Raw genomic sequence first — 26,513 nt, 5'->3', positions numbered from 1 at the left:
ACTACTGCTATCTACATCCTACTGAATCTGCTTAGTGTATTCACCTCTTGGTCTCAGTCTATAATTTTTACCCTTCCTGCTGCCCTCCAATTCTAAACTGGTGATCCCTTGATGCCTCAGAACTTGTCCTATCAAGTGATCCCTTTTTTTAGTCAAGTTGTGCCACAAATTCCTCTTCTCCCCAGTTCTGTTCAGTAAGTCCTGATTAGTTACGTGATCTACTCACGTAATCGTCAGCATTTTTCTGTAGCACCACATTTCGAAAGCTTCCAAACCACACCAAATTTATCTTCTTTTCTTGCCATTGCCAGCCTACATTTTATATTCTCTTTACTTCGACCATCGTCAGTTATTTTGCTCCTCAAATAGCAAAACTCATCTACTACTTTAAGTGTCTTGATTTCCTAATCAAACTCCCTCAGCATCACCCTATTTAATTCGACTACATTCCATTATCCTCGTATTGCCTTTGCTGATTTTCATCTTATATCCTCCTTCCAAGACACTATCCATTCCTTTCAACTGCTCTTCCAAGTCCTCTGCTGTCTCTGACAGATTTACGATGTAACCGGCAAACCTCTAAGTTTTTATTTCTTCTCCCTGGGCTTCTATTCCTACTCCAAATTTTTCTTTTGTTTCATTTAGTACTCGTTCAGTATACAGATTGAATAACATCAGGGGTAGGCTACAACTCAGTCTCACTCCCTTCTCAACAACTGCTTCCACTACCCCTCCCCCTATCTTGCCCTTCGACTCTTATAACTGCCATCTGGTTTCCGAACAAATTGTAAATGACCTTTCGCTTCCTGTATTTTACGCCTGCCACCTTTGCAGTTTGCAGGAGAGTATTCCAGTCAACATTGTCAAAAGCTTTCTGTAAGTCCACAAATGCTATAAATTTAGGTTTACGTTTTCTTGACCTATCTTGTAAGGGAAGTCGTAGGGTCAGTATTGCCTCCCGTGTTCCTACGTTTCTCCGGAATCCAAACCGATCTTCCCCGAGGTTTATTTTTTCGTTAAAAGAATTGCGAATACAGTTCAGGTTTTTCGTGTTATACTGTAGCATTATTAAGTTTTTTATTAGTTAAAAAGGAAACAAAATAAGCTTGATTTAAAAACATAACGCTGTATAAGATATACAGTGTAAAGATGCGGTCCTTGCAATAACTGCAAATGATCTATTAGTACATGACTCGTCCATAACATCTGTTGTTGACAGTCAAAAAGCACTTAATTAAAATATTTTTTTAAGGAACTCAACAGAGAGACGAGCCCCTTAATCTTCATTATTTTGCATAAGTTCTTTTTCCATAGTTTCAAATTGTTGACAGAAACACGGATGTCACATTTATAGCATTGTATTTTCATAGTTAATGTTTCTCTGCTAGTAGTTTCGTCATTAGGTGCTAGTACCTTTACTTGAAAAATCTCATCTACTTCTTTACGGTAACTCTTGTTTTGTTGCCCGAATTTTTCTGTCATTATTAGGCTCATTACTCCCCTAGAAATCAACTCTGCAGGATGTAAGATACAGAGCTCGTACAGCATCAGGCTTCAACTTGCGTTTCGGCGTGTAACGTTAGGAGTACGCAGATGAGCTACTCGTCCACCTGGGGCTGGCGCTGAGGGCAGCTGAAGCTGCCTGATGGGGTGGGTGTGAGTGGGCGGGGCGAGGGCGTCACACGGGCGCACGTACAGTCGAGGAGCCCGCAGTGCCGGAATTGAGGAAAATCTCAAAGCTGGGTGTTTGGGCGGATGTTACTCGCACGGCGTCTGTGCACGAGTGCTCCAAGACATGGCGGAACGTGAGACAAGCTGAAAGGCGGCTAAGCTACAATTCTATGAGAGTCTATAGCAATTTACAGTCCAGTATTAATGCAAATCAGAATACATCAGCGAACTCAGAAAAATGGGGTGCATCCAATGACGCAACAATATTTTAATGTATTTAAAACTACAGAAGTTGAGCACTGAAACACTGAAGTCGAAACAAGGCCCCGACAGTAGACAAAATTCCATTAGAAGCACTGATAGCCTGGGGACACAACTTCACCACCTGATGAGCAAAATGTTTGAGACAGTTGAAATACCCTCAGAGTTCAAGAAAAATATAATAATTCCAATCCCAGAGAACGCAGGTGTTGACAGGTGTGAAAATTACCGAACTATCAGTTCAATAAGTCACTGCTGCAAAATACTAACGCGAATTCTTTACAGACGAATGGAAAAACTGGTAGAAGCCGACCTCTGCGAAGATCAGTTTGGATTCCGTAGCAATGTTGGAACACGCGATGCAATACTTACCCTGCGACTTATCTTAGAAGATAGAGTAAGGAAAGGCAAACCTACTTTTCTAGCATTTGTAGACTTAGAGAAAGCTTTTGAATATCTTGACTCAAATACTCTCTTTCAAATTCTGAACGTCACAGGGATAAAAAACAAGGAGCGAGAGGCTATTTACAACTGCTACAGAAACCAGACGGAGGTTGTAAGAGTCGAGGCACATGAAAGGGAAGCAGTGGTTGGGAAGGGAGTGAGTCAGTGTTGTAGCCTATCCCCAGTGTCATTCAATCTGTATACTGAGCAGACAGTAATGGAAACAAAAGAAAAATTCTGAGTAGGAATTAAAAGGCCGGCCGGTTTGGCCGAGCGGTTCTAGGCGCTTCAGTCTGGAACCGCGTGACCGCTACGGTCGCAGGATCGAATCCTGCCTTGGGCATGGATGTGTGTGATGTCCTTAGGTTAGTTAGGTTTAAGTAGTTCTAAGTTCTAGGGGACTAATGACCTGTGAAGTTGAGTCCCATAGTGCTCGGAGCCATTTGAACCATTTTAATTAAAATCCATGCAGAAGAAATAAAAACTTTGAGGTTGCCGATAGATTGTAATTCTGTCAGAGACGGCAAAGGACTTGCAAGAGCAGTTCAGCGCAATGGACAGTGTCTTGAAAGGAGGATATAAGGTGAACATCAAGAAAAGCAAAACGAGGATAATGGAATATACTCGAATGAAATCGGGCGATGCTGAGTGAATTACATTAGGAAATGAGACACTTAAAGTAGTGAATGAGTTTTGCTATTTGGGGAGCAAAATAACTGATGATGGTCGAAGTAGAGAGGATACAGAATGTAGACTGGCAATGGCAAGAATAGCGTTTCTGGAGAAGAGAAATTTGTTATCATCGAGTGTCGATTTAAGTGTCAGGTAGTCGTTTCTGAAAGTATTTGTATGGAGTGTAGCCATGTATGGAAGTGAAACATGGACGATAAATAGTTTGGACAAGAACAGAATAGAAGCTTTTGAAATGTGGTGCTACAGAAGAATGTTGAAGATTAGGTGGGTAGATCGCGTAACTAATGAGGAGGTATTGAATAGGATTGGGGGGAGAAGAGAAGTTTGTGGCACAGCTTGACTAGAAGAAGGAGGCATCAAGGAATCACCAATTTAGTATTGGAGGGCAGCGTGGAGGGTAAAAATCGTAGAGGGAGACCAAGAGATGAATACACTAAACAGATTCAGAAGGATGTAGGCTGCAGTAGGTACTGGGGGCTGAAGATGCTTGCACAGGATAGAGTAGCGTGTAGAGCTGCATCAAACCAGTCTCTGGACTTAAGACCACAAAAACAACGCAGATACATTAGTAATACTACACTATAACGCGAGAGATGTTTTAAAAACACATTTGTGCACGTTGTGTGTATTCATCCTACTCGAGGCTGTATTCAACTCGTCTGATGAACAACGATCCTAGAATTCCGCTTCTGCGGGACAGAATCCGGTGGAGTGCATGTGCCTTCTATGAAAAGTCGGAACAATCCTGAAATTGGCTCATCACGGAAGTGGGCCGCCAACCACAGCACAGGCCGACAACACGGTGGCCGGAGCTGCTGCAAGAATAATTTTCTCCGCAACACCCGAGGAGGACTCAGCTCCACATCACCAGAGGTCGGTCGTCCTGCGAGAATAACTTCTCCGCAGCAGCTGGAGGACAAGCATCTCCACGTTACCTGAGGTCAGACCAGCAAGTCAGGTAATTGTAACACGACACCCAGAGGTTCACCAGGAATAACATTTTAGAATTGAACGTGCACACATGCGAAGTGAGCGCTCGACTGATAAGCGACCAACGCAGTGCATTCATTATGGACGCACCAAGGAGGTTTTTAGTGGAATACTCGTATCTTAAGTATCAAATATTGAAGAAAATATTGCCTGCGACAAAGGAATGAAACTGATGTGTATTTGGAAAGGCAGTGTCATGGAGAATTTCACCATCTATGTGAAGAATTGAAGTGTCAGCGACTGCTATTCAAGGAGTGTGTCCGAATGGTACCTACAATGCTTGATTATATCGTGTATGTTTCAGGGGTGGGAGCAGGATTCTTTTCCGTTGGAGGGGAGGGGGGAATTGAAGAATTGCTAAAATACGATGGTTGTCCAAAAAGTAAGTTCTGATCAGGTTGCAAAATGGATAAAACAGTGAAAACCTGATGAGGCTTTGCACAGATGCGTCTCTAGTATGACCGTCGATCGTATCAAGACACTTCTTTCAGTTGTGAGCGCCCTGTGAGCGAGTAAAGGTGCCTACAACAACGGTGTCTCCCGCCAAGTAGGAGGGCCAGCTGACAGGCTTCGCCTTAATGAATGCAGCCCACCTAACACAGCTGCCATGCACTTCCTTCTTCACGGCAATTCTCAGCCGCACTCTGCAGGGGCAGTGAAGACGCTAATGCAGCCTTTTCGATGGGAAGTGTTGGATCACCCACAACACAGCCCTAATTGGCTCGTCCTGAGTATCATCTCTGTTCACACGAAACGCTGGATACGAAGACAACACTTGGGCGCAGGCTACGCGCTATAGACCAGCGTAGAGAATTATCGGAAAGCACAGGCGGCTGCCTTCTGTGACGATGATGTTGGAAATTTGGTGATACGCTCCGACAAATGTCTAAGTAGGAGCGGCGACTATGTAGACAAGTATCTGGGAAGTGTAGCTAACTCTTGGAAATAAAATGTTTGTGATTTCCACTGTGGTTTCCATTTACCGACCCATCGGAATTTACTTTCTGGACAACTCTCATATAATAATCAGAACTTTAGTAATATATTCACAAACATTATAATGACTTTAATGCACAAACAATGAGGGAATGGCACTTGGAAGAGAAGGCGGCGTGGCTTCTTAGACATTTCATCGAGTACCTCATCAGTTTTTACACTGATGCAAAGAAAATCGCAACACCAATGAAAGTTGGTAGGTGTGGTTCTACATCTGAAACGTGATCTGTATTCAGATTTCGCACCAGTCGTGTAAGAGTGGAAATCCCAATGGGGGAGTAATCCGGAATCTTCTGCCAATGAAAAGATCACAATAACACTCTTCAGTTACAGGCCACATCTGCGGATACACATTGTATGTCTTTAACGTAGTGGTTTCCGTGCCTTCTGTATGCTCATACTGTTGATCAGTGTTGATTGCTCCGCCTTTAGGAGCAGCACCAGTAACGCCGCTGTGAGGATGCAAATCAGATTCACTTTAAATACACGCTGTGACGGTCGTGAGCGTTAGTTGCCTTTGAGATTGGGCGTGGTGAGTTGATGTTACTCAAGAATGCCATTAAGGCGACATAGACGCCATTACCTATACTTCAGTGAGTTTCGACGAGGTCGTGTAACAGGGCTACGAGGAGTTGGATGTTCCTTCTGCGATATTGCACCAAGACTTGGCAGGAATATAGCCACTCTGTACATGACTGCTGGAAGCAGTGGTCGCGACAATGTAAGGTCGCACGAAGACTGGGCTCCAGGTGCCCACGGGGGTCTACCGACGTGGAAGAGCATCGAGTTCGGCGTATGGTTCTTATGCATTGTACTGTATCTGCTGCTGATCTCTGAGCAGCAGAGGGCACCACACTCACACGACGAACTGTTACAAATCGGATGCTTCAAGGAGCCCTGTAGCCACTGACTCAAAACCATCGCCGTTTGCGACTTAAGTGGTGTCAAGCAAGAGCTCCTTGAGGTCGGAGTTGGAAGTCTGTTTGTTTTCTGATGAAAGCTGCTTCTGCCTCGGTGCATGTTATGGCCGTATGTTGATTATAGGGAGGGCAGTTGAGGGCCTGCAACCAGCCTGTCCGAGTGCTAGGCACACTGGACCTACATCTGGTGTTATGTATGGGATGAGATTTCGCGTGAGAGCAGGAGTACTCTCTTGGTTATCCGACGCACCTGACTGCAAATGTGCTCTTCACTGTGGTGATTCGACTCGTTGCGCTGTCATTCATGAACAGCATTCCAGCGGGTGTTTTCCAGGAGGATAACGCTCACCCACATACCGCTGTTGTGTCCCAACCTCCGTTACAGAGTGCCCCCATGTTGCCTTGGCCTGTTCAGTCACCTGATCTGTCTCCTATCCAGCTCATATGGGACATCGTCGGACAACAACTGTAGCGTCATCCACAAGCGCCACTGGAAATTGGGAATTTGTTGTAAGTAAGTTCCTGTGGGACCAAACTGCTGAGGTCCCTAGGTTTAAACACTACTTAATCTAACTTAAACTAACTTACGCTAAGACAACACACACACCCATGGCCCAGGGAGGACTCGAACCTCCGGCGGGGGTAGCCGCGCGAACCGTGGCATGACGCCACAGCAATACAAACCAGCATAACCACCCCTATATTGACCGGCTAAGTGCAACAGGCAAGGAAGTCAATCCCACAAACTGACATCTGGCACCTGTGCAACACAATGAACACACGTTTCCATGTTTCCATTCAACATTCTGGCGGTTACATCGATTATTAATATACCAGTATTTCACGTTTGCAATGGCTCATCTCGCGCTTACACTAATCTGTGATCTTGCAATGTTAGTCACTTGAACATGTTACCTAGACAAATATTTTCCTAAATTACATTACTCTACATTAACTATTTTTTGGTGTTCCGATCTTTTACTCGTCCGGGTATTTCTATATCTTTGTGAATATACATCAGGCCACTGCATGTAAGCTGTCTTCTGCCATTGTACGTCCTCAAATGCTGCAGCGTTGGAAACGAACGTTCTGGTGCTGCTGTAGTTAACAGCAGTTTATGGAAAATTTCAGCGCCTTATCGAGTGCAGGGAAAAATAATTTCACTACACATATTTAAAGGTATAATAAAATCGATGGGCACTAAGTGAAGATCTTCTGTTTACGATAATTTCTTCTCCACATCTTCAGTTCATTGAGGAAAGTCTCTGGGGCTTCATCAACATCATTAGGCCACAGATTTGCCATAGCATTAATGGCAGTTTGTAACTTCTCATCTGATGCTCGCAATATGTTTTTCTTTAACAAAATCTGTATGTTTTTTAGGATTCCATTATAAGTTGAAAACTTGCTCTCGCACTGGCTGATGAAATTGCCTGTGAAACGAGGAAAAATTGAAGGCCTAAAGTGCTCTTCAGAACTCTCGAAGTCAAGGGCGTTGTCCTCGTCTCCCCGTGGGTCAGCCGCACTTTGTTTACTGGTTGGGAATGTGATCTAAAATCTTCAGTTTCCTTAACTACATTCTCATACAGATCAGCACGTATCTTAAGAGCCACCTGTTTTGGTTATAGTAAACTGGCTAAACTACGTCACAGGCTACAAACCTAGCTGCAGCCATTGACACCGAGACTGTCGATTTCTGCTTTGCTACTAAAAATGCTTGAAGTTTCTGTATTTGGGAATTCTTGTATTTCGGGCAAACATTTAGTGACATTTGGAACAGTTCAACAAACAAGGAAATTGCTTCTAGCGTGTCTCCCCACCAAGTCTCACAGAATTTCATAGCCCTTGTTCTTCTTATTTTGGAATGAACCTGTAATACCTTGCCCTTCTCATTTTTAACTCTTAATGGAAGCTCTGAAGAATATGATCATCTTGTTTATCTTGCCTAAGGATTTCTTGATTGCAGAAACAGTATATGAATGGTTAAGAGCACAGGCGCCGACTCCATGGGCCATGAGGGGGCCCGAGCCCACCCAAAAATTCGTTTGGGGAGGGGGGGGGGGCATAGCCCTCCCAATAATTTAAGAAAATTGTTAGTTATATTATGCTTTGTAAAATCACAAAATTATGTTGGAATTTATTTTCCTTGTTTTACGATAGTTACCTTTGAAATACATTCAGTAGTGGGTTAAAAGCAATAATTAGCAGGTTAACTGAAAACGAGCGGTGTGAATGATGACTTTGTTACGGTGCTGAGGGCACACTCGGAACTTGTCCCGGTGCTCGAACCTTCGGGTGAAGCGTGGCGCTGCGGCCGCGGCGACTTCACAAGGACTGCAGCAGAGGCGCCTGCAGCCCTCCGCCTAGCGTCGCCTTGACGCTTCGAGACACTACGACGCCTCGCCTGTACAAAGCCCACCCCGCTGTCGCAGTCATTCAGTGTGGACGGTTTCGTTCAGTGCACGCTGCAGACGTGTTTAGTGTTCCGACTTTAGTGTCTAGCGGACTGTTTTATATGGCTATATTTTATTCCTTTACTTTAGTCTCTTAGTGTATGGAGAATTAAGTTTGCAATGGATAAAATTGTTACCATATCGGCGCGCTTGGAAATTGATGATACTGCCAGTCAACCTCCAACAATTATTGTGTCGTCAGTTGCTTCGCTGCCTTCAGGCCAGAACCGTTCACATTCGAAACTTGAACAATCCGATAAGGGAAGATCATTTCAGAAGTCTTGGTTGATCAAATATACATGGCTAGAATATGAATACGTTTACACATAAAGGTGTTCTGAAACTAAATTCTATCACTAACCAAAGTGTGGCCTCCCAATTGAATGAACTGTTAGATAGTGGTATGAAAGAAAGACCGTTTAGCTCTTGAGAGCTCTATGAGCTTTAGCCAAGGACTTAATAAACGCCGTAAGGGAATCCAACAAAAGGATGGGACTTTTCAGAAGCATACGCTGTGAGAGCGCCAACAACCAATCTGGTCTGCGACCCCTTGCCCGACTCGATGGACTATGCGAGCTTCTAGTAGCTTGAGAATATTGAAAAACTTTGAAGAACTTCTAGACTTTTTTGAAACATTTTCTGCAATGCCCTCATCTAAGTGTTGCTGATGTGGAAAAAATATACGTGGGCTTGATCTGTATATAGAATGGAAGGTGTGATAGTTTTGAACACTTTTCGGAATTGTGTTTAAAAGAAAAACCTTCACAAGTTGATGATCCTTCACTTCCTCGGAATCAAAGTGTGGTGTCACCGCCAGACACCACACTTGCTAGGTGGTAGCTTTAAATCGGCCGCTGTCCATTAGTACATGTCGGACCCGCGTGTCGCCACTGTGTGATCGCAGACCGAGCGCCACCACAAGGCAGGTCTCGAGATACGAGATAGCACTCGCCCCAGTTGTACGGACGACGTAGCTAGCGATGCACACTGACGAAGCCTCGCTCATTTGCAGAGCAGATAGTTATTATAGCCTTCAGCTAAGTCAATGGCTACGACCTAGCAAGGCGCCATTAGTAACATTGCATGTATCTAAAGAGTCTCACTTGTATCGCCACAATCTCCAGATGTACCAAAAGCATGGATTAAAGTTAAGTATTCCAGAAGCTACGTACTTTTCTTTATAGCATTCATAACGTATCCTGTTTCAGACCTCACGCCATCCAGCTTTAACTTAGCGCGTGCCTTTCGGCTTCCTCTCATTGTGTCTAGGCTGTCTTGTCTAGACACAACACAAAGTACACCAAAGAAGTATGAAAACAATGAAGCCAGCTTGCCACACACTTTCGAAACCCCAAAGGAATGCTACAAAGCTATTTATATTGAAGTTTGTGAATCGGTGCAATCTTGCATTACTGAGCGCTTTGCTTCGACTGGACTCACACAGGTCATTGCAGTTGAACAAGAGTGCTTGCTTTTAGTAAACAGAGGTGAAACAAATTTGGAAAAATCAACTGAGTTTTTCAAAAATGACCTAGACATTGACAGACTGCGCTTACAGTTGAATATGTTTGCCGATATCGCTAATAAAGAAACAACTAGCCTTAAAAACATGCGTGATGTAAGAAAGTACACTGCACAAGAGCCTGCAGTTGGAGAAATGTTATGTGAAGTAGTGAATTGCATTAAGCTTCTCCAAATAGTTCCAATCACGACAGCAACAGCAGAACGGTCATTTAGCGCCCGTAAACGTCTGAAGTCATATATCTGATCAACAATGGGAGAGAAGCGATTGTACAACTTGGCTGTTCTTCAAGCCCACCAAGATGTTTTGGGTGAATTGGATATCCCACCAGCCATCAATTACTTCATATTCGGTAATCCAGTCAGACGGTCGACATTTACACCTTTCTAAAGGCACTGTAGCCCTAATAACGGCATTTAGAGCAATATTATTTGTTGTTGTTGTTGTTGTTGTGGTCTTCAGTCCTGAGACTGGTTTGATGCAGCTCTCCATGCTACTCTATCCTGTGCAAGCTTCTTCATCTCCAAGTACCTACTGCAACCTACATCCTTCTGAATCTTCTTAGTGTATTCAACTCTTGGTCTCCCTCTACGATTTTTACCCTCCACGCTGCCCTCCAACACTAAATTTGTGATCCCTTGATGCCTCAAAACATGCCCTACCAACCGATCCCTACTTCTAGTCAAATTGTGCCGCAAACTTCTCTTCTCCCCAATACTATTCAATACCTCCTCATTAGTTACGTGATCTACCCACCTTATCTTCAGCATTCTTCTGTAGCACCAAATTTCGAAAGCTTCTATTCTCTTCTTGTCCAAACTAGTTATCGTCCATGTTTCACTTCCATACATGGCTACACTCCATACAAATACTTTCAGAAACGACTTCCTGACACTTAAATCTATACTCGGTGTTAACAAATTTTTTTTCTTCGGAAACGCTTTCCTTGCCATTGCCAGTCTACATTTTATATCCTTTCTACTTCGACCATCACCAGTTATTTTACTCCCCAAATAGCAAAACTCCTTTACTACTTTAAGTGTCTCATTTCCTACTTTAATTCCCTCAGCATCACCCGATTTAATTTGACTACATTCCATTATCCTCGTTTTGCTTTTGTTGATGTTCATCTTATATCCTCCTTTCAAGACACTGTCCATTCCGTTCAACTGCTCTTCCAAGTCCTTTGCTGTCTCTGACAGAATTACAATGTCATCGGCGAACCTCAAAGTTTTCACCTCTTCTCCATGAATTTTAATACCTACTACGAATTTTTCTTTTGTTTCCTTTACTGCTTGCTCAATATACAGATTGAATAACATTGGGGAGAGGCTACAACCCTGTCTCACTCCTTTCCCAACCACTGCTTCCCTTTCATGCCCCTCGACTCTTATAACTGCCATCTGATTTCTGTACAAATTGTAAATAGCCTTTCGCTCCCTGTATTTTATACCTGCCACCTTCAGAATTTGAAAGAGAGTATTCCAGTTAACATTGTCTAAAGCTTCCTCTAAGTCTACAAATGCTAGAAACGTAGGATTGCCTTTCCTTAATCTAGCTTCTAAGATAAGTCGTAGGGTCAGTATTGCCTCACGTGTCCCAACATTTCTACGGAATCCATACTGATCTTCCCCGAGGTCCGCTTCTACCAGTTTTTTCATTCGTCTGTAAAGAATTCGCGTTAGTATTTTGCAGCTGTGACTTATTAAACTGATAGTTCGGTAATTTTCACATCTGTCAACACCTGCTTTCTTTGTGATTGGAATTATTATATTCTTCTTGAAGTCTGAGGGTATTTCGCCTGTCTCATACATCTTGCTCGCCAGATGGTAGAGTTTCGTCATGACTGGCTCTCCCGAGGCCATCAGTAGTTCTAATGGAATGTTGTCTACTCCCGGGGCCTTGTTCCGACTCAGGTCTTTCAGCGCTCTGTCAAACTCTTCACGCAGTATCTTATCTCCCATTTCGTCTTCATCTACATTCTCTTCCATTTCCATAATATTGTCCTCAAGTACATCGCCCTTGTGTAAACCCTCTATATACTCCTTCCACCTTTCTGCCCTCCCTTCTTTGCTTAGAACTGGGTTGCCATCTGAGCTCTTGATATTCATACAAGTGGTTCTCTTCTCTCCAAAGGTCTCTTTAATATTCCTGTAGGCAGTATCTATCTTACACCTAGTGAGACAAGCCTCTACATCCTTACATTTGTCCTCTAGCCATCCCTGCTTAGCCATTTTGCACTTCCTGTCGATCTCATTTTTGAGACGTTTGTATTCCTTTTTGCCTGCTTCATTTACAGCATTTTTATATTTTCTCCGTTCATCAATTAAATTCAATATTTCTTCTGTTACCCAAGGAGATTTACTAGCCCTTGTCTTTTTACCTACTTGATCCTCTGCTGCCTTTACTACTTCATCCCTCAAAGCTACCCATTCTTCTTCTACTGTATTTCTTTCCCCCATTCCTGTCAATTGTTCCCTTATGCTCTCCCTGAAACTCTGTACAACGTCTGGTTCTTTCAGTTTATCCAGGTCCCATCTCCTTAAATTCCCACCTTTCTGCGGTTTCTTCAGTTTCAATCTGCAGTTCATAATCAATAGATTGTGGTCAGAATCCACATCTGCCCCTGGAAATGTCTTACAGTTTAAAACCTGGTTCCTAAATCTCTGTCTTACCATTATATAATCTATCTGATACCTTTTAGTATCGCCAGGATTCTTCCAGGTATACAACCTTCTTTTATGATTCTTGAACCAAGTGTTAGCTATGACTAAGTTATGCTCTGTGCAAAATTCTACAAGGCGGCTTCCTCTTTCATTTCTTCCCCCCAATCCATATTCACCTACTATGTTTCCTTCTCTCCCTTTTCCTACTGACGAATTCCAGTCACCCATGACTATTAAATTTTCGTCCCCTTCACTACCTGAATAATTTCTTTTATCTCATCATACATTTCATCTATTTCTTCATCATCTGCAGAGCTAGTTGGCATATAAACTTGTACTACTGTAGTAGGCATGGGCTTTGTGTCTATCTTGGCCACAATAATGCGTTCACTATGCTGTTTGTAGTAGCTAACCCGCACTCCTATTTTTTTATTCATTATTAAACCTACTCCTGCATTACCTCTATTTGATTTTGTATTTATAACCCTGTAATCACCTGACCAAAAGTCTTGTTCCTCCTGCCACTGAACTTCACTAATTCCCACTATATCTAACTTTAACTTATCCATTTCCCTTTTAAATTTTCTAACCTACCTGCCCGATTAAGGGATCTGACATTCCAAGCTCCGATCCGTAGAACGCCAGTTTTCTTTCTCCTGATAACGACGTCCTCTTGAGTAGTCCCCGCCCGGAGATCCGAATGGGGGACTATTTTACCTCCGGAATATTTTACCCAAGAGGATGCCATCATCATTTAATCATACAGTAAAGCTGCATGTCCTCGGGAAAAATTACGGCTGTAGTTTCCCCTTGCTTTCAGCCGTTCGCAGTACCAGCACAGCAAGGCTGTTTTGGTTAATGTTACAAGGCCAGATCAGTCAATCATCCAGACTGTTGCCCCTGCAACTACTGAAAAGGCTGCTGCCCCTCTTCAGGAACCACATGTTTGTCTGGCCTCTCAACAGATACCCCTCCGTTGTGGTTGCACCTACGGTACGGCCATCTGTATCGCTGAGGCATATTAATTATCTTTATAAAATAGAGAATTAAATACATACATAATGTTAAATTTTCAGTTTCGAAATATTGGTACTAGTTTAGTACTGTATTACTATATTACTATAGTACTGTATTAGTTATTTTCAAATACTTAATTAATTTTAGGGTGTAGGACCCAATTAAAACCCACTAATTACATATTGTACTAACTTTATTAACTGTATTAAAGCATTGACTTTGAGATATTGTTTCTGTTTAATGAACCCTGAGCCTTATTCAGAGTAAGCTTAAATTAGCTATTTCACTTATTAATCAAAGTGCTGCTACTGTGCGAGAGCAATATTTTATGTTTTATTCTTTTAATGATAGTTTAGGATTTATTTAAACATAATTTCAGTCTTTTCAGAGCTATATAGCCACTACTCTGTAATAGTCTATAAGCATGATTATTGCTGTACATTAAATTACTTTTTTATGAAAATACCGTCCATGTTCATGTTTTGCTTCTTTTTTCAAAGCCAAAAAATGTGTCAGGCTTGTTGAGTTTCCTGGAGTGTCGAGTTATCGAGAGTCCAGTTTTCGGGGTTCTAATGTTGATCATAAGACTCTAAAATGCTTAAAAAAACTTTAAAACTCACTATTTTTCATCTAAAATTTAGAAAATTTCCTGGGGCAAGACCCCCAGTATGCCCCCCCCCCCAAATATTTTTTATAAGTTGGCACCCCTGCCCTGCCCTGCCTTTGGCACCTTCCTAATTGCTCCATTTCTCTAGCTATTGGAAGTGAAAGTGTTTTTCAGGCAGCCAAGCCCCATTGGTAAGTTACAGTCACTAACTACGGTCTTTGTACTATGCACCATTGTCATCAGACTGGAGTATCTCTCATCTTCACAGACATTTTAACCTAGGCTGTTCCAGTTGGAGTGCGCTCCTGTGAGCTGTGGGGGGACCCCAAGCAGCAATGGCCATCAGATGAGGTTTGCTGATGATATTGTTCTGTTTGCAAACATTATAGAAGAACTTCAAATACTGGTTACTGAATTTGATTTTAATCCACTCTGAAGTTGGTCTAAAAATGAATTGTGATAAAACCAACATGATGAATAAATGGACACTGGACGGAAATATATCTACAGTAAGTACACAGCTGCGAATGGTCACAGAATGTGTCTATCCGGGTCTGCAAATATGAAATGAGACCTAATAGCAGAAAAAAAAAAAAAAAGAAATGATTGTATGGTGTTGTTGGCCGGGGGCCCAGCCAGGGAAGATCTGCTGCCGGGTTGCAAGTCATATTTCAAGTGATGCCACATCGGGCAACTTGCGCGTCGACGATGGTGAAATGATGATGAGGACAACACAACACCCAGTCCACGAGCGGAGAAAATCTCCGACACGGTCGGGAATCGAACCTGGACCCAGCCCATGGTAGGCAAACACATTACCACTCAGCTAAGCAAGTGGACTGAAACTAAAATTATTTTAATGTATTAAATAGGATGGCAAGCTTATGGAAGATAATCTTCAGTTTTGAAGTCTAAGATGTAGGCTGAGCTGAAGAAATCAGTTTTTGACCAATGTATACTGCCAGTATGACTTGTGGCTGTGAGACATGAACATTAAATAAATTCTTTGTTAGAATACTAATAGTAACTCCAAGAGGAATGGAAATATCAATGCTGCACTTAACAAAGAAATACAGAAAGAAAACTGTTGATATCAACAAAGGTCAGTGATGTAGTGGAAAGAGTGAAAAACTTGAAATGTCAGTGGGCTGGTCATCTCACTTGAAGAAATAATTGCGGGTGGTCAAAACAAGTACTGGATTGGAGCCCAATTTACCAGAATGGACCAAGGGCTGACAGAAATGGAAGAATCTGCAGGGAACCTATATTGCATGCTGACTCAAAGAGGTCACATTACCAAGTGATTGAAATGGCTGCTGTTGCTGCTATTGCTGAACGTATAATATATTAACTGTTAGAAAGTTCTTAATTCGTGGCTGTGGCAGAATGTATGGTATTTCAAACCACTATGAGAATACCAATCGTTTTCAGAAGAACTGATCTTTTTAACTATTTTTTATGAGCTGAAACTTTATTCATGTCATTGGCATAAACAAGTCTTGTGTCTAGGTCTTATGTATGTTGTGTTTGACCCTCCATGAGAACAACTAATGTAACAAGAAAAGTTGATATATATTACTTCTACATACTTATAGACAAATAAATAAAACTTAGCAAATTCTTAGGTGAAGCTGTCCATCTTTTCTCGAGGGCTGCTGTTATGAATAAACATCCATGAATGTGGCAAGAAAATAATCTCAGGAATACAGCAACAAAGTGACACAGTAGATGCAGCAACAGTAGCGTATAATTGTCTATTGGTGGAGTGACGAAATAATTGTTGCATTGTGTATATGTTAACTTTTGAATTTGTCAGGTGAAACCCAGTTCTGTTTGTTGCATCGTATAGTTGGGACGGTAGGAGTTGTCAATGTGAAAAGGCTGCATGTGTACACAAGTGAATTGGGTGAACTGAACAAATATCAGTATAGCCTGGATGTTTTAGAACTGTCCCTCACACATATTTTAAATGGAAAAATAAGCATTTTCAAGACTCGCTGGCTATAAAATTCCTGAAGGAACTGTGATAAATAATATTCTAAGTCATTGTGATAAAATTCAAAATGATGAGCAAGGTTTTAGTTCTAAAGAACAATGGTGTGTGTTTCTTTGGAGTTTCATAAAGCATGTTTGTGATCACATTTTTCTGCCCTTAACATTACTTTGTGTGTTACTATGAGATTAGTACTAAAATTTAATGACTATGCCACATTTATTTTTCAGTTATAAGTTTCAGAACAATTAAAAGTCACCCTAGAATCATAAACATTTCACAATTATCAGAAAACAGTTTTTTTTAATTTTATGATCTGTTAGAGTGAAAGCTAATAAACAACAAAAATTTCACTATTATAGCTCAGTGTCTGTGATGTGAATGGAAAACCAATGTTTTAATTTTATTGCTTTCAGAAATAGTTGAGTTTAAAGTCAAAAACGAGTGAACTTCACCCCATTTGATGGTATGTGACTGTACTGCCCCGAGCTCACTCCCTCGGGCTGGGTTGGCCACTTGGTTTGCACCACGTGCAGAATGTCTGCTGTAGGTGTGCCTATACTAGCTGCATCTGACCGCTAGCAAACTGATATGCACTTCCCAGCACCTGTGCTCCATGGGGCAGCTTTGGAACAGCCTAAGTTTAATGTGTTGTCTTCGGAGTAATTAATATCTGAAGGTGCTCATGTCTAATGAGTGAAACCGATGATGCACTGAGCCATAGTGTTGCATGATGTACAGTCTGACTCCAGCTTACAGCAGGTGCTCGTTGTCTGGCAGATACTACCAGGGTGAGCCACCGGCGAATGCCGCCATCTTCGACGTGAGGAGCCAGAAAGACGAGGAGCAGGCAGAGTTGCGCCACTCCAGGCTCCAGCTCCAGAGGCTGCCTGCACTCACCATCCGCAGGCAGCTCCAGGTAACTCCAGCAACCTATTGGTTTGTAATATCGTGCTTCCATTTGTATATAGGGCATTCAAATTAAAACAAGTTACATAGATAAAAGTAGGTTAACTGTTTATTGTTTCAAAACTATCACTGTAAGTGTTAATACATTTATTCCACGGTAAACAGGACAGTCACTGCCATCGTGGAAAAAAGTCTGCAGTTGCCTACAGAACCGTGATTGTGCCCAGGCATGATTGTACCTCTTGATCTGAAGCAAATCTTTCTTTAGGGCTACAAAAATATGGAAATCACATAGGGAGAGATTGGGACTGTGTGGAGGATATATAAGGGCTTCACAGTGAAACATCTGCTGCGTGGCACCGCCCACATGTTGCGAAGATTGTTTCAAATGTGCTGCAGAAGTTTTGCTGGGAAGCTCATACACATCCTCCGTGCAGTCCAAATCTCTCCCCGTGTGATTCCACATTTTTGGAGCCCAGTTGGAAAAACTTCCACAGCTGTCGATTTTCTTCTGGTGAAGAGCTACACACCCGGGTTCAGTATGGTTCCATTGGCAACTGCAAACATTTTTCCACAAAGTCAGTGACCATATTGTCTCACGGTGGGGTAAATGTGTCAACAATTGTGATGATTACTTTTGAAATAGTAAACAGTTGCTTGTTTTCTTTCCATCTGTCTCATTTTCATTTAACTGACTATTATATCATGTGTTCAAAAAGTGTACTGTGCAAGGGTAGTCATAAAATTTTAATTTTCTTCTTCTTAATGTGTCAATGACAACCATTTGGATGGAGTTTAGGTGAATTGTAGCACTTCAGGTAGGTGCTCTGTGTTGGGCTTGCTGATGCAAGGTCCTCTTGTGTCACAATGCCTGAGAAGGTGGTATAAATGGAACAGTGAAGGAAATGACTCATTGTCTGCTTGGCACCAGATACACAGTACACATATCAGTTATAATGCGTTCCCCTTTTTGACATGCCAGTTTTACTTTGACAAATGTCCCCAGGGAGGCAGTTAAGTGACCTCCCCTCATGCCATCTGAGGCATGCTGTTTCTGTGAGTATCTCCTCTTTTGGCAGCAGCCAATCACATTTAGCTCTGTCCTGACAGCATTGGAGTCCCTCTTCAGTCTCTGACTTTATTAGGGGAGTGTTATGTGGGAGAAAGCTTTTCCTGCAGGCTGTCCATCTAGGGCAAACCTGTGAAGTGGGTGTCTATCATCAGTGTTGACTTTGTTCCTTTTGTATTTGGCTGTTGCTATATGTATGGTGTTGGGTGATGCTATTCTGGCCAGATCTTGAATCTTCTTGCTTGGAGTTGATACCAAGCATCCTGTCATCTGTCAATAAATTTGGTGAGAGGCAATGTCAACCTGTTTCAAGTGACAAGATGGGCACCACACAGGGCAAGCATATTCCCTGCCAAGAAACACAGTGCTGACCCTGGTGACTGAAGCATATGTGGGCTTGCTCCCCAACTTGCACCCTTGAGTGACGTATTTTTTTGCGTTGTGACTTTTATTCTGACACTGTCCCATTACTCCTTGAATGCCTGACTCCTATTAAGGATAACTTCAAGGTTTTTAGGGGTAGAACTGCAATTGAGAGGAGTTCTCAGCCATCACACTTTTAACTTGTAGCTGATATGTTTGTAGTGGAGGGGAAAAGCACTGACTGCTATCTTGCTAGGATTTTGCTTCAGGGTGCTGACTTCATAGTAGACTCCTGGATCCTCAAGAGCAGATGATTCCTTCAAATGTCTTTTGGCTGGTGAAGAGGACCAAATCACTTAATTAATGGACTGGAAGCCTTTTTACTTGGTTGGCCGGTGTTGTACAAGGCAAATGCCACGGGAGCAAGAACGCTACCTTGGGGAGGATTGGTTTTTGTCTTTTGCCACCGACTTTTGGTGTTTTGAAAGCTAATATAGACTCTTCTGTTGCTGAGCAGCTCTGTAGTGGTCTTCATTAAGCCATAATCTTTTGCAGTGTTGTACATCTTTGGGAGAAATCTCCTGATGTTTATTGCATTGTAGGCGACTATCTTCGAGAACATTTTCATTATCACCTCAAAAAAATCAAGCTGTGACCATGAAATTCAGTGTATTGTGTTAATTCTGCTCCACATATTCACCCTTCAATGCAACACATTTTGCTCTGCAGTGGATACCTTGCTGGAGATCTTGGTTGTAGAAGCCTACATTTTGTATGTTTATATTACATTCCACTTTGAATATCCTGGAAGTCATCAACCTGGAAATGCCTGCCACACAACAGCTTCTTCATCTGAGGTACAAGGAGAAAGTCACTGGGTGCCATGTCAAGAAAATATGTGGTGTGACCTAAACTATGGCAGCCCAAAGGAGCAGCATATGTGACTGCATCCTATACAGAATGAGCTGTGATGCTGTCGTGGAGCAGGAACATCTCTGGACAGTTTCCTGTGATGTTTTGTTTTGACAGGCTTCATCTGGCGATTTTGGTAGTATGGTATGCTCCTGTGGTGGTTTGCTCTTTATGAGCACAATCTGTTTCTAACACACAATGGCAGTCCCACAAAATGGTCAGCATCATGTTCGCTGATGATAGTCGGGTCACTGCCTTTTCAGTGGTATGCTCCTGTGGTGATTTGCCCTTTATGGGCATAATCTGTTACCAACACACAATGGTAATCCCACAAAATGGTCACCATCATCTTCCCTGACGATAGTTGGATCACTGCCTTTTCAGTGATGGTGAATCTGCATGTCCACACTGATTGCTGCGTTCCTTTGTCTCACAGTTGTAGTGATATATGAAGATGGTTTGATAAGTCTAGTAAATTTCTATGCAAGAATGGAACATTTTTGTTGTGTCTTCATTGTTGGTAAGGTTGATTATTCCAAGGATTGTAAAATACCATACACACTTCATTGTTGACAGCCATCTGAATTGGTCAGTGTGTCAACTGCGATTGGAAATGGAGGAAACTGAATCTCGTGCTCTTATTAAAAATTTTCATTTGAAGGGTTGAACTGCTGCACAAATCAAAACAGAATTGGGTTAAGCTGATGTGGACTCGGCACCATCATTGAAGACCATTTACTTTCAGGTTAATGAATTTAAACATGCTTGGACGAGCATCAAGGACAAAGTGTGCTTCAGCTCTCCAATTGAGGTCATCACAAAGGCAGAATCCATGGTGTGGTAATGCAAGATCACCAAATAAAAATTCATGACACTGCTGAGGCTGTAGGCATATCAACTAAGTGAGTGTATAAAATCGTGCATGGAGAATTGGCTGTGAAGAAGCTGTGTGCAAGGTGGGTGCCATGATTGCTCACAGTTGACCAAAAGTGCATCAGGCACAACATTTCAACACTTTTCTGGCGATGTTTATTCACAATTTGCAATACTTTTTTCACTGATTTGTGACTTATGATGAAACTAGAGTCAAAAAATATTTACCATGACCTAGCTTATCCAGGAATCAAAACTACCAGAAAATTGCTTGTTGATAAAATAGTCTGGCCTGATTTGCAGCATTGTCACAAAAGGGCAAAATGCTGTTGAAGCTTGGCAAGCAACAAAAATATCCTGCCACGTACCTGTTCTTTTTTCCTCTTTCTCTGCCCCTTCAGGACATTTTGCCTACATCCAGTTGGATACTGTAGGACCTCTCGCTGCTTCTCAGGATTTCTGTTACATCATAATGGTTATCGACAGGTTTTCATGGTGGTCTGAAGCTATCCTGGTCATGGAACATTTCTGATTGTTCTATTGCTTGGGCTTCGATCATGCAGCATCCCTCACACTATTACTGCAGACAGGAACAAATAGTCTGAAAGCCAAGTATCTGCAGATATATTGTGTTTGTGCAGGTATGGCCATATCTGTATTAGAAGCTACCATCCTGCAAGTAATTGATTGGTAGCGCACCTACACCACACTTTAAAGGCGGCCCTGGCTCTTCACTCTGAATAATGATCTGAGGCCCTCCCCATGGTTTTGCTTGGCCCGTGTGCAACATTAAAGGAAAATATCAGCTGTTACCCCACCCAACTTGTTTGTGGTGAAACTCTGAAAGTTCTGGGTGATTTCTTTTCTCCTTCCCCCTACCTGGTATGTAACTTGGGGACTTTGCATTTTTCTTACACAAATTGCAGTCATATAGGAACACATTTGTGCCTCTGGACCCTGTGTGTTATGATTCAAAACCTGTCTTTTGTTCATTGTGTTCCTGCTCTTTTGTCTGGGTTACTGATTTTAAAAAAGCCTATGGTTCTGTCAGTAGAGATAACACTATTCAATGACCAAGAAGGATTTGGAACTGACAATCATTAAGCAAACTTACTTATGCAGCTTCCATAGTAAAATTTTTTGATGAGCTATCAAAACCTATTGAAACCATCAGGCAAGAGACAGGGGTATGGAGTGTCTCCATTGCTATGCAATTGCATTTTAAAGGAAGTAGTATGACAGTGGAGAAAGAGAATAGAAGAAGGGGGCATGAATAAAGTGAAACATGTAAGAAAAAGAGAGAACCTCAAAATTGATTGCTTAGCTGTTGCTAATGATTTAGAAATCTTAGCAGAGAGCCTACAAGATGAAAAGAAATGGATAAACATTCTCCAAGAGGTAGCAGTAAAAACTGGATTACAAATTTTGTTTTAAAATACCATTTATATGACCAATACTAAAGGTGCATCAAAACATATGGAATCAGAATATGGAAAATAAAGTAAGTTGCAAAATTTAAATACTTGGGAGAAATAATCTAGCTAAATTCTCAGGAGAAAACAGTTAATGTAAATGGTGCCAGAGGAACGGAAACTGCATTCCACCTAACAAAGAGGACATACAGCAAAAAATCCTAACCAATTAATACCAAACTGAGGCATAACAATGTAGTCACTGAAAACAGGCACCTTTATGCCTCAGAGTGCCTCAACATAAACATAGTGAAACAGTTAGATAATTTGGGGAAGAAAGAAAGTTGAGTTTGGAAATTCAGAAGCAATAAGGAGTTGTTTGGAAAAACTGAAAATAATGACAATACAAGGTTCTATCCAAAATTTTTTGGACTGGTGCTGCCATCTGTTGAAAACCTTACCTTTGGACTAATGGTCACCATCACCCTCGAAGTAGTTCCCATCCTCAAGTACACACTGGTCCCAGAAGTTCTGCCACTGGTCAAACGTTTTCTGTAAGTCCTGCTCTTTGAGGGTGTTTACCACCACCAGAGATACTTGTTGAATTCTCTCTAGAGTGTTGAACCGACGGCCTTTCAACTTGAGTTTCTTTTTTGGGATTAGTGTAAAGTCGCAAGATGCCAAATCTGGCGAGTACGGTTGACGGGGTACAACCGCCATGTTGTTTTTTGCCAAAAAGGTCCTGGTGAGCAAGGATGTGTGGCAGTGTGCATTGTCGTGATGCAGCAGCCAGTTCCTTTGACACCAAAGTTTGGGCCGTCTTCGCCACACGTTTTCATGAAGCCATTGCAAAACATCACAGTAGTATGCAGAATTCACTGTTTGGTTGTGTGGGATGAATTCTTTGCATAGTTCCCTTGGTATCAAAGAAAACGATGATCGTGCTCTTCACATTGTTCTTCAGCTGTCTCGCTTTTTTGGGTCTTGGAGAGCCACTTAAACACACACATACGGCTCAGGCTCTGTCCCCCAAACGCTTTTCGAATCATTGCATGCGTCTCTGTAGCACTTTTCCTGAGGTTCACACAGAATTTGATACACATGCGCTGTTCTGTTTGTGGATCCATCATAAAATTGCCACACACCAAAAAATAGAGTGTTACGGAAATCACTGTGAACACGCAACACTTCCTCCCAGCTGAATGCCACTCCGCACACTGAGTCATCAGATATGCAGCTCTTGACACCTAGTGGTGCAAAGATCTACTACTCCTACTTTCCAGATGGCAGCACCAGTCCTGAAAATTTTGGATTCCACCTCGTATTATGAATCCAGAGGAGATGTCGAGCCACAGACAGGCACAGCTAAACATGTGAGCTTTTGGCCAAATGCCTTCTTCTAAACTAGACAACATTAACACAAGCACAACTCGCACACACATGACCACTGTCCCTGGCCACTGAGGCCATTCTCTCTGATATCAAATCCTCATTCATTGTGAACACTGACTCATTTCTTCAGACAAGCAGATGTGAGGTTTTAGTAGATAAAATGATAAGCAAACATCATCACTATTGGTCTGCTTTCAGCTGACAGTTTGGATAGTGACTGATAGTGAGAAATGAATCAACAGTGTAGCACTAGCGTTTTACGTTTATTAAATAACTTCTTTGCAAAACACTATTGTATATTAGGAATACGACATTAAAGGTGGCACTATTTTAAACAGATTGATCCTGTATTTGGATGGACATAGACTTAGATCTTCATGTAGCCATCCTGATTCAAATTTTTCATCCTTTTCTTGAATTACTTGAAGCAGATATTATTCCTACTATAGGGCTATGGCTGACTGCACGCCCCATCCTTATCAAACTACACATGTAAACAAGGGCACCCATATGATAGTTTGTAAGGGGTGGGGGAGGAGCAGGGCCTAGACGTAAGGGTATGAAGTATTTTTAATAGTTTGGAAGATGGATGGCGTCTTATAAGTAGCCATAAAAAAGTTCCAGTTGTGAACCTGAAGAAACCTACATAATACTGACTTTTAAATCATTTTCTTGAAATAAAAGCAGCTGGGCCGTGCAGCCCCACTTGCCCCTAGGCATGGCCACCCTTGCCTGTAAATACATAAATTTTTGTATATATGAGTAATCTACTTCATTCTCAAATTGGACTGCCATGACATGTCCAATGCCTGTACAGAAGTGGACTGAAAGTGAATGTAACTACAACTATGTAAATTGAAGGTAGAGGGGGAGAAAGGGGAGGGAAGGAATTATTGATATGAGCTGCATCAGGATTTTATGTGGAATCAGTGGCAATAAATAAATATATGCGTCGGATGAGGACTCGAAACCAGAGTCTTCTGCTTACTAGGCAGTCATGTTAACTACTGCATTGTGGTGACCTGGTGTAATGTTAAGCTTTCTCTGTATAGCTTCAGTGTTTTCGTGGACTTACTTGTTGAAGAATGCTGGTTCTGCTTTCTTGCAGCGCTGATGTCTTCTGCTAGCACCGGACGCTTCTCCGAAGATTTCACTGCTAGGAAGGGGAAATTTTCACTCTCTCGCTCTCTCTCTTCTTATTTAAAAAATACGCTACTCATGGAATACCAGTCAATGCACCAGAACATATATATTTCCACTTTGTACAAAAAACAACTAAACTTTATGACTTAAGCCCACACATTACCGGGCACCCAACATCAGTTAATTACACTTTTTTGAACACAATTAATACATAATCATTTATCGTGGCTGACTATCCATGTCCAGTCCAGCCGGCCGAAGTGGCCGCGCGGTTAAAGGCGCTGCAGTCTGGAACCGCAAGACCGCTACGGTTGCAGGTTCGAATCCTGCCTCGGGCATGGATGTTTGTGATGTCCTTAGGTTAGTTAGGTTTAACTAGTTCTAAGTTCTAGGGGACTGATGACCTCAGCAGTTGAGTCCCATAGTGCTCAGAGCCATTTGAACCATTTGTCCAGTCCACGTACTCTCAACAGCAGTTCAACATCTAATAAACAGTCACTATCTCGAGTCACTCCATTTATTTTTCAACAATACAAAGCTACATTACTCTTTGCAGCCGGCCACAGAGCTTCTGGGCCATTTGTTTATTTTTGGCAGGTCGCGCTGAACACTTGCCAGCGCCGACGAATTATCTCCCTTCCAGTTTCGCCTGCACAAACAATAAATGGGTGCAGTATCCCATGCTCATTCTTATGCCTTGCTTTAAAATAACGCGTGTTCAAAATGGCTGGAACACAAGTGTCTCCAGACTTTCGTAAAATTCTGGCGGCACTACAGCACCTCCCAGACGCAGTGTTTATCGCAAATGTGCAGACTGTCTCAGCATGCTCCATGGCTGACCCAGGCCCCCATCTACTGCTACCTATTCACTGTCCCCTTTGATGCCATCTACGCTTGCTAATTTTAGATTTCCATTGGAGGTCAAATGTAAATGTGCATCTGCATTGGAGATTGTGGATTCATTACCCTTAGAAGTGAATCATTTGTATGAATGCATGGTATCCTTTCAGAAATGCCTGAAACAACAGGGATAATGCATTCGTACAAAACTATTACTGTTCTATTACTACTGCTGCTGCTGCTGCTGCTACTGCTACTATTACTGTAATACATTCCACATCAGAAAAAGTGTTTCCCCTGTAGTGTTTCGGCTACCCTGAGTTTGCCACTGTCAGGGTGGATTGTGCTGCAGGTGCAGTGGGGCCCCACAGTGTCACTGCCACAGCCGGGAGAGTCTCCGCCACCGGGCCCGCCCCCCGGACACAACGTGCGCCTCTTCGAGGTGCGACACGGTGACACGCGGGCCGCCGCGTCTGCCCGCACTGCAGCCACTCCTCCCACCCTTGGGCAGACCTCTGCGGTGCAGAAGCAGGCAGAGGCTCGCAGCTCCCAACAGCTGTCATCTCCGACAGTGAGTACTGGGCGCTGCGAAAGGTCCTTTGTCGCTCCGTTTAAAGTACTGAAGTTGTGTCAGAGATTTCTGTGCTAACTGGATGGAGAGCTCTGGTGTTGGAACATAGATCTTCTCATCTGTGCAGGTTTCCCTCATCTTTGTGTAGCCAAGTGTGAAGTTCCGGTAGGTCTGTTTGTGGATTGTTTACTTTGTTTCCACATACAATGATGACCCAAACATTGTGACCACCTTTTTAATAGCATGCAGGTCCACCTATGGAATGCAGTACAATATCAGTTTTGTGTAGCACAGATTCAAAACGTCCTTGATAGTTATCTGGAAGCATGTGGAACCAGATATCTGTCATTGGCTGCGATATCTGTCCTGCTTCACACAGCAAGCAAGCCTCCTGTCTCCTCAAGGAAGGAAAATTTGGGTTTAACATCCCATTGAAATTAAAGTAATTAGAAATAGAGGACAAGCTCAGTGGTTATTGAGGATGGTGAGGTCACTCAGACATGCTCTTTCACGGGAAGCATCCTTGCATATGCCCGGAATAATTTAGGGACATAACAGAAAACCTAAGTCTCCATGGTCAGACGTAGATTTCAGCCATCATCCTATTGAACTGGAGTCCAGTGTGTTAACCTCCATGTCACCTTGCTCGGTTACCTACTTCCTCGTTTTCTGTGATGAGATGTGGACATCCGACACCTTGTCACCTTGTTGCATGGTCCTCCAACTGCTTTCCGTAGATACTCAGAACAATAACATGTTAACAGCCCACCAGCTTCACTGTTTTCAAGATGCTTAT

General features: G+C 42.4%; 1 protein-coding gene across 1 annotated transcript in view; it reads left to right on the top strand.

Moving 5' to 3' along the window:
* Window positions 1-26,513, top strand: part of LOC124550819 (serine/arginine repetitive matrix protein 1-like) — a 173,625-nt gene that overhangs the window by 25,994 nt on the left and 121,118 nt on the right. The window contains exons 3-4 of the mRNA XM_047125545.1: window positions 17,014-17,152; window positions 25,499-25,717. Coding sequence (XP_046981501.1) covers window positions 17,014-17,152; window positions 25,499-25,717 — 358 coding nt within the window. The remainder of the gene's footprint in view (window positions 1-17,013; window positions 17,153-25,498; window positions 25,718-26,513) is intronic.

Source organism: Schistocerca americana, chromosome 9 (genome assembly GCF_021461395.2).
Source record: "Schistocerca americana isolate TAMUIC-IGC-003095 chromosome 9, iqSchAmer2.1, whole genome shotgun sequence".
In the NCBI taxonomy this organism is placed as follows: domain Eukaryota; kingdom Metazoa; phylum Arthropoda; class Insecta; order Orthoptera; family Acrididae; genus Schistocerca; species Schistocerca americana.
The sequence above is the reverse complement of the archived record's forward strand: the minus strand, read 5'-3'. Positions and strand labels throughout refer to the sequence as shown.